The sequence below is a fragment of the Megascapheus bottae genome, chromosome 16, assembly GCF_031878675.1.
Source record: "Megascapheus bottae isolate mThoBot1 chromosome 16, mThoBot2.hap1, whole genome shotgun sequence".
Classification (NCBI taxonomy): domain Eukaryota; kingdom Metazoa; phylum Chordata; class Mammalia; order Rodentia; family Geomyidae; genus Megascapheus; species Megascapheus bottae.
The window spans coordinates 11,586,212-11,599,552 of record NC_143524.1 but is presented as its reverse complement, the minus strand read 5'-3'; the positions used below and the strand labels follow the sequence as shown (position 1 = coordinate 11,599,552).

Here is a 13,341-nt window from a genome sequence, read left to right as displayed (position 1 = left end):
ATAGTGATCCCTCCTGGCCACATCCCCTCCAGCATCTGTTGTTATTAGATTTCTTGATCCTGGCCATTCTAACTGGAGTGAGGTGGAATCTTAGAGTTGTTTTGATTTGCATTTCTTTTATGGCCAGTGATGTCGAGCATTTCTTCATGTGTCTAGAGGCCATTCTTTTTTCTTCTTCAGAGAAGACTCTTTAAGTCTTTGGCCCATCTTTTAATGGGATGGTTGTTTCTTTGGAGATTAGTTTTGGAGTGATTCAATTTTTTGAGCTGTTGATATATTTTAGATATGAGGCCTTTGTCTGTTGTATGGTTAGTGAAGATCTTCTCCCACTCTGTAGGCTGTCTAGCTATGTCTGCTAGCTATGTCCTTTGCCTTACAGAAGCTCTGCAGTTTAATGGAGTCACATTTATCCAGACTTTCTCTGATATGTTGTGTTTGTTGGTCCTTATTAAGAAAGTTTCGACCTGTGCCAAGGAGACCTAGTGTATCTCCTATTCCTTCTTGTAAAGTTTTCAGAGTATCTGCTTAGGATCACTATTTTAATTTTATTCAATATTTAGGGAGATTGAGTTTCTATAACATGTCACTGCATTTCAAAACACAGAAATCCAAGAGATTTACATATTGTCAGTTTTCACTATTTGACTCCAGAGCTTCTTCATAGCTCTTTTCACTTCCTCATTCCTGAGGGTGTAGATTAAAGGGTTCAACAAAGGTGTTACTAGAGTGCAAAACACAGTCACAGGTTTGTCAGCGGGGAAGGAGACCATGGGCCTTAGGTACAGGTATGAACAGGGTATGAAGAATAAGATCACCACAGTGATATGAGAGGCACAGGTGGACAGGGCTTTGCGGCGTCCCTCAGAACTGTGGTTCCTCAGGGAGTACAGGATGTTCACATAGGAAACAAGCAGCATAGTGAAAGTGATCAAACACAGTGACCCACTGTTGGCAGCAATCAAAGGCCCCGAAGTGTGGGTATCAGTGCAGGCCAACTTCAGCAGTGGTATTAAATCACACATAAAGTGGTCAATGACATTGGGGCCACAGAAGGGCAACTTGGCAATAAACAACACCTGTATCCCTCCATGAATAAATCCCAAGATTGCAGCTGCCTCCACCAGAGAAGAGCACACCGGCCGGCTCATGGTGCTGGTGTAGTGCAGGGGCTTGCAGATGGCCACGTAGCGGTCAAAGGCCATGGCAATGAGCAAGATGATCTCTGCTGCAGCAAAGAAGTGTTCAGCAAAGAGCTGGGTCATGCAGCCACTGAAGGATATGGTGTTCTTCTCAGATGCCAAGTCCACAATCATTTTGGGAGCAATGGAAGTAGAGTAGAGAGCATCTACAAGGGACAAGAAGGCCAGGAAAAAGTACATGGGGCACCCCAGGGCTGGGCTGATGAAGATGGTGACTGAGATGAATGTGTTTCCTGCCAGTGTGGCCAAATAGGTGATTAAACACACGGCACACAAGAGCTTCTGGAGTTGTGGGTCTTCAGTGAGGCCCAGCAGGATGAATTCTGTCACATTGTTCATCCTTTCTGTGAATTTTTTTTGTGTTTATTGTCCACCCTAAAAAAGAATCATACTACTCCTCAGTCATGTATCTTGAGGTTAATAGACAAATACTTCGTTATCTGTTTGTTTCTTGTCTATAAAATTTATGGGGCCTTATCTTTACGTATTTGTGCTATTTTGCCATTCATGTTAACACAGGGTTCATTTTAATGGAATGTTGATAACACCTTAGAAAGAATACAATATAGTTTCACGATTTTACAGATGTTGACTTATGACCAATGTCCAGAGTTTCATCTTGATGTAAAAACAATCTCAAAATAGATTGTAATTGTGATTTATTTGCAGATGCCCTCAATATCAGTGACTTTGAGCTCATAATATCTCCTCTCATGTCCATGTTTATAAGTATTTTGTTAGTCAGTTCTTCTCTGATAATAAATTTTCCAATTTTGTTCAATTTGAACCAGTTGTGTTCTGTGATGTATAATTTCTTTTCAACATGTAAATTCGTACCATTCTAGATAAGGAGATATCGTTGTAGATTGAGTTTCATCCTTTCTGAACACATGTAGTTATTATTATTGCTCATGGGGCTTTATTCATTTATATGTTTACCTATTTCACCTCGCTCTACAGGAGCAAGCCTAATAAAGGCTTTTGTTTTTCTTTCTATATCTTAGGTTGTGCACAGTTCTGCATAAATATGGAAATTGTGCACAGCTCTGTATAAGTTTTTCACAGCATTTCATAAAATAAAACTTCCTGTTACTTATACTTTGGTTATATATAGATTATATTCTGGATGTGGTACAATTTCCACTGCCCCTTTTAAAATGGCATTAAATAAGGCATGAAGTTACTGTGAATTTCCTATTCATAATACAGAAAGTTTAGGATTAAGCTGGGTACTGTGGCTTATGCCTATAGTCCTAGCTACTCGGGAGGCTGATCAATGTTCAAAGCCAGCCTGGGCACAAAAGGACCTGATACTCTTATCTCCAATTATCCTGTAGAAAACAGGAAGTGGGACTTGGCTCAAGGTAAGGTGGTAGCCTTGTGCTGAAGAGCTGAGGGCAGTGCCTAGGCCAAGCTCAAGCCCCATGACCCAAAACTTTTAGGATCAGATTAAAGATTGAAAATATTTCCTTTTGCTGTATTTAAAGTTTCCTTATTTATTGGTAAAAATAATAACATTTAAATTATTTTTTACTGGATTGTTTATATTTATATTTTTGTGAATCCATGTTGTTGGTATAAGAATATGAAATATTTAAACTTTATCTGCCTTTCTTTTCTCATTTTACCACAATTCTTCCAAAACACCATAATCTCATAATCTTCCAAAGACTATTTATGGACATAGAAATGCACATCACAATTCCATTGTTTTAATAACATTGAAGAAAAATATATTTTGCTTTCAGAAAATATGTTCCTTGAGTTTTTTTTATTCTCGGCTCCTTTAGACATTGACTCTATAATCAATCACTTAAGTGAATTTCATTTACAAATTTAAACTCCATTATTACGACATAGTAATCATTCAAGGTGAAAAACTTGAAACCTTCCCATGTGAAACTGTACAGAATTAATATATCTAGTGGCACAGTTATGTTTAGTACTGTCTTTGTAGTGATTTTAGTCATTTTAACAGTATGTGCTTTAGTCATTTAGAGCACAGTGCTTTATATTTTCTATTCATATTAATATTTTACTTGTTATTTGTTCAAACTCATTTTTATATTAAAATACTAAATTTGAATCAAGTATATAACAACAAAAACTTCTTTGGGGAAAGAAATGAACAAATCCTGTTAACACACCTAAAATTTTGGGAAACATATTTCATTTTTACTGACCTGAGTCTATTTCATTGTAGAATTCCTTTTCTGAGATTCAGTGTAGTCATTCCTTTTTTCCCATGTGAGCAAATGCAGCAAGGCTTTCAGTATATTCTGTGAACTTTCAGGAAAAATTATTTTCTGTAATATTCTTCAATAAGAAGGTTTTAATTTATTTGATTCCCATCACTTCTCTGCTGACTCTAAAGCTTTATTCTTACTTCCATTCTTTTCTATGAAGCTATAAGTGAAATTTCAAAAAAAATTGAAGTTAAGCATTCATTGCAATTTGAAATTAATTGAATGACAACATATAAACAGGAAAAGTATTCAACAATATTATAGATACGACATGGAAACTGACATACAACTTGTGAGTGGAACTGGGAAGGCAATACAGAAAGGAATGTACCCATCTGACTTATTAACTCTATTCTGTATATCACCTTTATAATCAATATTGTTCAAAAATATTCAATGATGCGTTTCAACTTAAAAAATAAGTTAATAGACATAAAATCTACTTGGTTAGATATCATTTTCTCAATTTAATCAAACTTTTGCTTCTTAAGAGACCATAAACAATATGGAGAGAGAATTTCTTTGAATCCTACCTGAAGATCTCCTTAAAACACTTGATTTCTTCTTCCCACTGTTTGCTTACTGTGTCCCAAGCAAATCTTTTTTTTGTTGGCTCACTCTTCTGCTTGTCATTTACTCACAGGTCCTTCTTTCCAATTCCTTTTTCACTGACTCCAGAGAAGTATTTAAATACACTACTATTGAGTGCAGGGTTTAGCTATTCACTGACCGTGTATTACTCACAGGGATCATAATTGGCTCTGTTGAAATCTTTGCCAAGACAACACGAAGGTCCTTGCCTTACTCCCAGTGGTTCCACACAAACACCATTAATGGCTAATGTCAGAGAAGCAGTTGAGGTGGGATAATTGAGCAGCTGTAGTTTAGGATAAGACTTGAGTAGTATAATTTCAGGAATGTCCTTTGAAGGCATTTAAAAAATTTATTTTTCCAGTTGTGGGGCTTGAACTCAGGGCCTGAGCACTGTCCTTGGACTTTTTTCAAGGCTAGGACTCTACCAATTGAGCCATAGGACCACTTTCAGCTTTTTTCTATGTATATGGTACCAAGGAATTGAACCTGGGTCTTCATGCATGCTAGGCAAGCACTCTACCACTAGGCCAAACTCCCAGCCTCCAGAAGGCATTTAAAAAAAAAATCTAACTGTGGCATTGTTGATCTTGGTCTAGGTCATGATGTCATTTTAAGCATAGGACTGAGTTTAGTTAATGAAGTTTTCTCTGAAAACATGATTTACCTATTTGGCATGGTTTCTCTGAAAAATGGAAACCCCAGTACTCAAGATTATGTGCTTGGTTGCCCTAGGAGACTATAAAAGTATTTTTTGTTAATTGATCACTTTAACCAGTTTGGATGGTCTGGATTCCTTGCTATTGAAAGCAAGGTAATTTAGCCAAATTACTGGTGGCTCATACTTGACACCCTTTCTCCTGAGACAACTAAGACTGAGAGGATGGATCCCTGTTCAAAACTAGCTGAACAAATAATGCAAAAACAAAACAGTGTAAAAAACCCCCAACAAACCCAACCAAAAAAAAAGCTTTAAGCAATCAAACAACCAAATAAAAATCCATATGAGTATACTTGCAAAATTTCTTAACAAAATGCTACCAAACTAAATCTAATAGCATCAAAAGTCATCGATCGTGACTGAGGCAGATTCATCAAAGGGCTGCAGAGATGGTTCATTATATGCAAATCAAAAAGCATAATACACTAAATAAAAATAACAAACCACATTGGTCATTTCCATGCAAAATCTCTTTGGACAAGATTTAACTTCCCTTTATGATGAAAAAAATTTAAAGTAAGTCTAAAAGATAAGTCCTATAAATACGTTTATCCCTTTTGGAGAGATAAGGGGAAGCCCAAAAATGGTAGGATGAAGAGTGAACTAATGCAGCAGTGATACCAGATAGTATGTTGAAAACGAACTGTACAACTTGTCTGGGAGGGGGTTGGGAGGTTAAGACACAGAGAAAATGAGAGAATAGGATACATTGGTCCCTTTGGTTCCAAACCCACTCCATTTGAGTACGTGCTTCAGGAGCTTTATTTTTCTCAATATTCATTTTACCTTTGTGAGGAACTACCCTATTTGATACCTGCCCTGAATCTTCAGTTGATACATTTGTACACTTGCATGCTACTCAATGTATTTACTTGGACTTTGTAAGCTAAATCTAGCTTCCACATACCCAGAAGCCATACATGCTTTATTGTTACTGTCTCTGATTTTGTTACCTGGTATATTATATATACATTTGTTTATTTGAAATAGGAAAGGGAAGGGAGGAAAACAAGACGTTTGGGAGGGGATGAAATGGGAACAAAAACATGAGAGGGGGTATCAATGTGTGAGAAGTAATGCACCTACTACCTAACTGTAACCCCTCTATAAATTACCAGGACAATTTAAAAACAAAACAAAACAAAACAAGAAACCATGCATCATTTATCTCTCAGGGACTGTCTTACTTCATATAACAATTTTTGCCAGGTTTTTCCATTCTTTACAATGACACAATATCATTGTAATTAATGAATAAAGTCACATCATATTTCTTTCTTGTTTTCTCCATAAATCTTTTATTTCTGTGCCAATTCCAAGTGCTATTAGCTCTCTTCTGTGGCACTTATAAAGTTTTCTTGAGCATAGATAGCTATTCAAATTGAGGGCCAGGAGTTTGGCCTAGTGGTAGAGTGCTTTGCTTAGCATGCACAAAGACCTGGGTTCGATTCCTCGGTACCACATACATAGAAAAAAAGCCAGAAATGGTGCTGAGGCTCAAGTGGTAGAGCTCTAGCCTTGAGAAAGTCCAAGGGCAGTGCTCAGGCCCTGAGCTCAAGCCCAGGACTGGGGAAAAAAAAGTTATTCAAATTGATATTTGTACACAGGAACAAATACCAGAAAGTTATTTGTTGGAGGCGAGGAAGACAATGAACGGCTTTATTTTGTCCAATTATTGTTGATAAAAATTTTAAAATGAGAGAACGTTGAATTCAAAAGGTGAATTTCAGTTTACAGTCTTCATGAAGTGAGACATACATTTGTTAAGATTTGCAAGGCTTTTGTTATGTCCTTGATCTAAGCTTTCTTTTTCTATTTTTTTTTCTTTTTCTTGTTTCCAAATTTGGATCCTTAAATTTTGTGGGGTCCAAATCTCAGTTAATTCTGCCTTCATTGTTCTGTGTCTCTTCACTCCAATCTGAATGTACAGAAATGTTCTGGTCTTACATTAGCATGTCTATAATAAGGAGACAAATGTGTATTTGACTCACCATAATATTTAATAGTTGACTAGCTTGAGCATGGTGGCTCACTCCTTTATTTCCAGAAATGTGGAAATCTGAAAAGAAGGAAGGGTTGAGGCTGAGACGAGCCTGACTCAATTCCCTACCCTCTCAAAAATATTACAATAAAATCAGATCTGTACAGAAAAAAAGAAATTTTTGGTCTTACTGAGATATGATCAACTTTCTCTGGTGCCAGCTACCTTTGCCCTTATTATCCAAGGAATTGAATGGTCAGAACATGCCATTTTGATGGTGAGGTGACACTTAAGATGGTATTTTAATTTGTTAGTTAATTTTGGTATTGGGGTTTGAATTTAGGTTCTTGTGCTTGCTAGTCTAGCACTCTGCCATCTAACCAGTCATGTTTTTTTGCTGGTTATTTTGAGATAGGGTTTTGTGAACTTTTCTGCTTGGCATGAAATCTAACCATGACCCTCCACTCTAAGCCTCACAAGTAGCTCAGATTAAAACCTTTTTCCTTTTTGTGGGTTGTGGGGCTTGGACTCTGGGCCTGGGCTCTGTCCCTAAGCTCTTCAGCTCAAGGCTACTGCCCTACCCCTAGAGCCACAGCCCCTCTTCCCCTTTTGTAGTGATTAATTGGAGATAAGAGTCTCATGATCTTTAATGTCCAGGCTGGCTTTGAACCTTGATCCTCAGATCTCAGCCTCCTGAGTAGCTAGGATTAAAGGCATGAGCCAACGCGCCCAGCTTTCTAGGCCTTAAAAATATATATATAAATAGGTAAAGAGTCCCCCTCACCATTTTTACTACACGAGGAATTACATCCAACGTTGCACTATAGCTCTACCTAGAAGAATTTTATATTTAGGAAGCAGAGAGAGAGGAGAAAGTAGTTTATTCAGGGAAGAAGAAAACCTCTTCTGGAGGTGTACAGAACACAGTATTCATTTTGGGATGAGCCTGGCCTTAAATGACTTGTTTCTCAAAACCCCTTCCTTTCTGGTTTTTATCTTTTTCTCATAATAAGTTTCCCTGGATTTCATCCCTGGATTAAAACTATGAATTTCCACAAAATATTTCTCTATTAGACTTTTTAAGCTTAAACATTGCAATTACTTATCCTATTATAATTTGTACTGAAATCTCAGTAAAAATTTGTTCTAGGGTAAATATATAAATTAAGGATTTTAAAAATTATATTATGATATTTTGTGGTGATGAGCAATTAGCTTTTGGTCACTCACTTGTAAATGATGAGAAATGTGTATTGTAACTTCTGAGTCATTTCCATTAGTTGCACTTGGTAAAAAAAAAACAAATAGATTTTATCTGTGTCTTCTCTATTCATGTGAAAGATTATTTTTGGCTTTGGAGGTCTCTTCGACTCCAGAGCTTTCTCATGGCATTTTTCACCTCTTTGTTTCGAAGGGTATAGATTAAAGGATTTAGCATGGGTGTTATCACAGTATAAAATACAGCCACTGCCTTGTCTATAGGGAAGGTGATCATGGGCCGAAGGTACACAAAGATACAGGGTACAAAGAACAGGACAACCACTGTAATATGGGAGGCGCAGGTAGAGAGAGCTTTTCGCTGTTCTTCAGTGCTGTGAGTCTTCAGAGAGCAAAGAACGAGGACATAGGAAGTGATAAGAATAGAAAAAATGAGCATACACATCAGCCCGCTGTTGGCAGCCACGAAGAGTCCGAAGATACGAGTATCAAGGCAAGAGAGCTTGAGGAGAGGGAAAAGGTCACAGATGAAATGGTCAATGACATTTGGGCCACAGAAGGGCAACCAGACCACAAAAAGAATTTGAATCAGAGCATGGACAAGTCCTCCAGCCCAGGCCATGGACACCAGGACATTACACACTTGCTTATTCATTGTAATCATGTAGTGTAGAGGTTTGCAGATGGCCACATAGCGGTCATAGGCCATCACAGTCAATAGAATGATCTCAACTCCCCCAAAGAAATGTTCGGCGAAGAGCTGAGTCATGCAGCCACCAAAGGAGATGGTTTTGTTTTCACTGAGTAGGTCTAGTATCATTTTGGGAGCCATGGTTGAAGAACAGCAGCTGTCTATGAAGGATAAGAAGGACAGAAAAAAATACATGGGGTAGTCCAGGGTTGGACTGGTGGAGATTGTTATAACAATAAGCAGGTTGCCTACGAGAGTGAGAAAGTAGATAAGGAAAAATACAACAAATAAGAGTTTCTGTAGGTTTGGGTTCTGGGTCAGGCCAAGCAGGATAAATTCTGTCACGTTTCTCACTTGCTCCATCATGAGTAGATTTTGGCATCTGGATTACTGGTTTATCTGTGGATAACATAAGGGTTGAATTCAAGACAGACAATTTCTGTCAGGATTGTTTTCTGTGACACTGATGGAAATCCCAAGCAGAAAAATCCAACACTTAAAAGTTATTGGATCACCAGTCTTACATACACACATACACACATACAAACGCACATATATCACAGACACGTGTGCTTGGATATTTTACATATTATACAAAAGCATGATTTTATGATGTTGACACGACTTTCCTTTACTTGTACATGGGTGGATATCCTCCTTTTAGCTGACATTTGTATTCTTCCCATTGAAACAGTAAGAAAAAAAGGAAGAAGCTTGAATGCTTGATACTCCACCTTGATTTCTATTTACTACCTAGTCATTCAATTAATACTTAGAACAACTTTAATTTAAAATTACATTAGATGTAGTCCTGTTTCAGAATCAGCTAAACTGAATAAATATTTTGAGCCTGTGGTAAGATATACGTGGGTGGTTAAATTTGTGAGCTGTGTCACAACCAATAAAGTCATATGTGCTTGTTTGATGTGATCACATGATTTAGGGGTTCACAGAAGCCAAATAGTAGGTCAATGCAGGCCATCTCTGCCTCAGGACAGTCTCTACACCCCCAAAGAAATGTTCTGCAAAGAGCAGAGTCATGCATCCATTCAAGAAAATAATTTTCTTTTTTCAATGAATAAGTCAAATATCATTCTGAGAATCTTGGTGAAACATTAGACTTGATCTAAAAAGTTTAGAAACTTTTGTGGTAAGTAATATATATATATATATGTAAGAATTATAATCAAACAGCTCTGGATTACACACACACACACACACACACACACACACACACACACAACGATAGTTACAATTAAACATCTCTGGAAGAAGCAAAAGAATGAAACAGACAATGTGAAGCCATATCACATTTCTCACGGTTATGTGAAACTTAAGAACTCACCATTTGGAAAACTTCAGTGATGATTAGATTTGGAACATTCTGGTTTTAAAAACTTAGTTTAGGTAAGATTTGTTGAATTCTTTGGACTTTCTTTCTTTCTTCCCAGTCCTGGGGTTTGAACTCAGAGCCTGAGCACTGTCCTTGGGCTTTCTTAAGGTTAGCACTCTACCACTTGAGCCACAGCACCACTTCGGGCTTCTTCTATATATGTGGGGTGCCGAGGAATTGAACCTGGGTCTTCATGCATACTAGGCAAGCATTCTACCACTAGGCCAAACTCCAGCCCCCTCTTTGGATTTTCTTAAAGACAGGTTACATGTAAGCTAAAGAAACAACTGTAATTGGACAGAATGTGTGGCTTCGTGTGTGTGTGTGTGTGTGTGTGTGTGTGTGTGTGTGTTGGTGACAGAGGGGCAGAGAAAGAATGAACATGTCTTCTGTAGCTACAAGATAGAGGAATTCAAGGATATTGTTATAACTTGTGTTAAAATTTATATTCAGAAGGTAAAGCATATAGTTCTCCAGACTCTTGATGCAGAAACAAAAAAAAATTCCTGTCACCATTCTTATCCCTTGAATATTTACTTGTAATATTAATATTTACTTGTAATATTAATAGAGAAAAATGATACAACTATTCAACTTTAGAAATAAAAACAGCTCAGTATTTTCAGAAGGGTGGTTGAATATAGAAATAAATATGTTAGGCAATAGAAAATCTGACTTGACATAAATGTAGAAGCTGCTTCTCAGTATTATAAAAATGCAATAAAATGGGCCGGGAGTTTGGCCTAGTGGTAGAATGCTTGCCTAGCATGCACGAAGACCTGGGTTCGATTCCTTGGTACGACATGAATAGAAAAAAGCTGGAAGTGGTGCTGAGGCTCAAGTGGTAGAGCTCTAGCCTTGAGAAAGTCCAAGGACAGGGCTCAAGCCCAGGATTGGCAAAAAAAAAATGCAATAAAAAATGCAAGCAAAACTAATGACTACAGATAAATACATTAAGAAGGTAAGTCTTACCAAATCACAGAAACATATTTGTTTTCAGTAATATTTAGAAGAATATTAAACACATTTTATAGGAGATTTTTAGTAACTAGATAGGGTATTTTTTTGAAGTTATCCCTTTTCTCAATACCATCATCAAAAAGACAAAAATGGGAAAACTAGTTTATTTTAAGCCCTTCTAATGCAACATAGATCATTTCAAAGCTAGAAAAACAAATAGGTAGGAATATACTTTCTAGCTAGAAAAGAGCATTTTAAGTAAAAACAGACTAGTATACAACAGAGGAAAAGTGTGTTAAAGTACATAGATATGCAAATATGTTTTATTTTGCAAATAGTTTTTTTTTTGTCCAGTCCTGGGGCTTGAACTCAGGGCCTGAGCACTGTCCTTGGGCTTTCTCAAGGCTATGGCTCTGCCCCTTTGAGCCACAGGACCACTTTTTTTTCTGTGTATATGATACTGAGGAATTGAACCCAGGGATTCATGTATTCTAGGCAAGCACTCTACAAGTAGGCCAAACTCCTGGCCCTGGAAATAGTATTTTTTTAAAGAAGTTAAAATGTTCTGTGATAGAGAAAGGGAAGGGGTAACATGGTCCAAAAAGAAATGTACTCTTTACCTAACTGCAGCCCCTCAGTGCATCATATTTATAATAACAATAAAAGTTAAAATGTTTCCAAATATCATTACAAAAGTAAGGGCAACAGCAATAAAAATAATGCTCATAAACATTAGAAATTTATATTTTATGGGTTAGAGTTCCTGTAGTTAAAAAATAGTAGAACAGTTGAAACCTGTAAAGTTGGCAAAGATTTATTAGAATATAGGATCCAGTTTGGGAGTGTATGGGTTGATATGACCTATGTTAAAATTTAAATATTGAACAGGAACTTTATAAATAGACATATATGTTGGTTCCATCTTATTGTATCTCTGTTTAATAACTATATGGATGAAATTGCACAAACAGGTTATATTTCACAATATCTTATAATTGCAAAAGAATAAGAAATTTGAAAGTTTACATGAATTAGAATTCTGAAAAGTCAAATAAATAAATGTCAAATGGATTAATGCTATGAAATGCTCTTCCAGTATTATACAAGTGGAAAGCAAAATATAAAATAGATCATATATTGTGGTTTAAAATTGTCTAAAACACCATATATCTGTAGGATATCCATAGAAAAGTCTTTTTAAAAAGTATGCTAAAGATTAACAATGGTTGTTTGAATTATGTAATTAACGAGGATTTAAGTACTGCTTGAATTAAAAATTTTTTTTGTAAAAGTGATGTAAGAGGGGTTGTTACATAAGTCAGGCAATGAGTGCATTTCTTTCTAAACTGTGCCAGCTTTCTCCTCATCTTCTCCCAGTTTTATCTCTCCTGACCCCTTTCTGACAAGTTGTATAGTTCATTTTCAAATGTTTGAATTTTTTTGAAGTGAGATTTTCTATAATGTATGCTTTATTTTTATAGTTACCAATATAATTTATTAAAATCTTTAATTTTCTTATTAAGTCTGGACCTATAATGTCTTGAGTTACTTTTTCTTAGTTGTCTAGGTATGCTGGTCATTAGTCATAAAACTCAATGGCAGTAGAAACAGATGTGTAACCTAAGTCTTCTGTATTGCGGAGACTAGAATTGTTGTGGACACATATCCATAAGGAAGTCACAGAATATACCTACCCATTAGAATGCGTTTGAGGGGAACAAGTCATTCCATAAGAAGCCATCTGGTTCACAGAGAAAAGTTTGTATAGAATTTTTCAGCACTGACCTATCACTAGATGTTGCTTTGCATGTGTATCCATGTTCTAGCTTCAGTAGAATATTAAAGTTCTTCAAGTAGTAACAGATAGATAACAGAGATCTTCTAAATGAAACTGAGTTCACAGGCTGGCTTTATTTTGCTTTCTAGAGTCATAGGATCAGAAAATAATTTTTTAAAGGTCAGGTTCAAATTGATGTTAAAATAACCTCCAAATCCTAACCTCTGGAGGATATCTCTCTCTAAACCACTTCATCGCTCATTGCCAGTTGAAGTGACCAGTTAAGTGTACTATATAAAAAAGGCAAAATCCTTCACTGAGTCCGAGATTTGATTTCACTGAAAGAAAAATCTTGAAGCAGTGAACTACATTAAAGCACAAAAATCAAGGATGCTAAGGTTCATGAAATAAGTAATGCATCAAAGTTACTAGAGCAGTAGATTCCTGAAGGAGACCTGTTAAGGATTTTTTTAAGTAAGTGCAGCCCAGAGACAGTGTCTCTGCTTCTTAGAACTCTGGATCTAATGTGGTTGAAAAGTCAGAACCAAGAAGTATCAGTAATCT

General features: G+C 36.5%; 2 protein-coding genes across 3 annotated transcripts; both read right to left on the bottom strand.

Annotated features, from left to right (window-relative positions):
- Nucleotides 1–617: 617 nt before the first annotated feature.
- LOC150052852 (olfactory receptor 4C45-like) lies at nucleotides 618–2,925 on the bottom strand. Of its 2 annotated transcripts, XM_090348888.1 has the most exons (2): nucleotides 2,900–2,925; nucleotides 618–1,539 (listed from the first exon to the last, which is right to left on the bottom strand). In XM_090348888.1, the coding sequence occupies exons 1-2, from the start codon at nucleotides 2,905–2,907 to the stop codon at nucleotides 618–620; spliced, it is 930 nt and encodes a 309-aa protein (XP_090205014.1). In that variant the 5' UTR covers nucleotides 2,908–2,925. The 2 variants fall into 2 exon arrangements, with proteins under 2 accessions (XP_090205014.1, XP_090205015.1); XM_090348889.1 differs by lacking the exon at nucleotides 2,900–2,925 and having other exon boundaries at nucleotides 618–1,541.
- Nucleotides 2,926–8,080: 5,155 nt separating this feature from the next.
- Nucleotides 8,081–9,016, bottom strand: LOC150052851 (olfactory receptor 4C5-like). Its single transcript, XM_090347693.1, has one exon. It carries the CDS (start codon nucleotides 9,011–9,013, stop codon nucleotides 8,081–8,083), a length of 933 nt encoding a protein of 310 aa, XP_090203819.1. The 5' UTR covers nucleotides 9,014–9,016.
- Between the last annotated feature and the right edge of the window lie 4,325 nt (nucleotides 9,017–13,341).

Coding starts and splice junctions, on each gene's coding strand:
- LOC150052851 (XM_090347693.1), bottom strand. CDS start 9,013: ATGATGGAGCAAGTGAGAAACGTGACAGAATTTATCCTGCTTGGCCTG.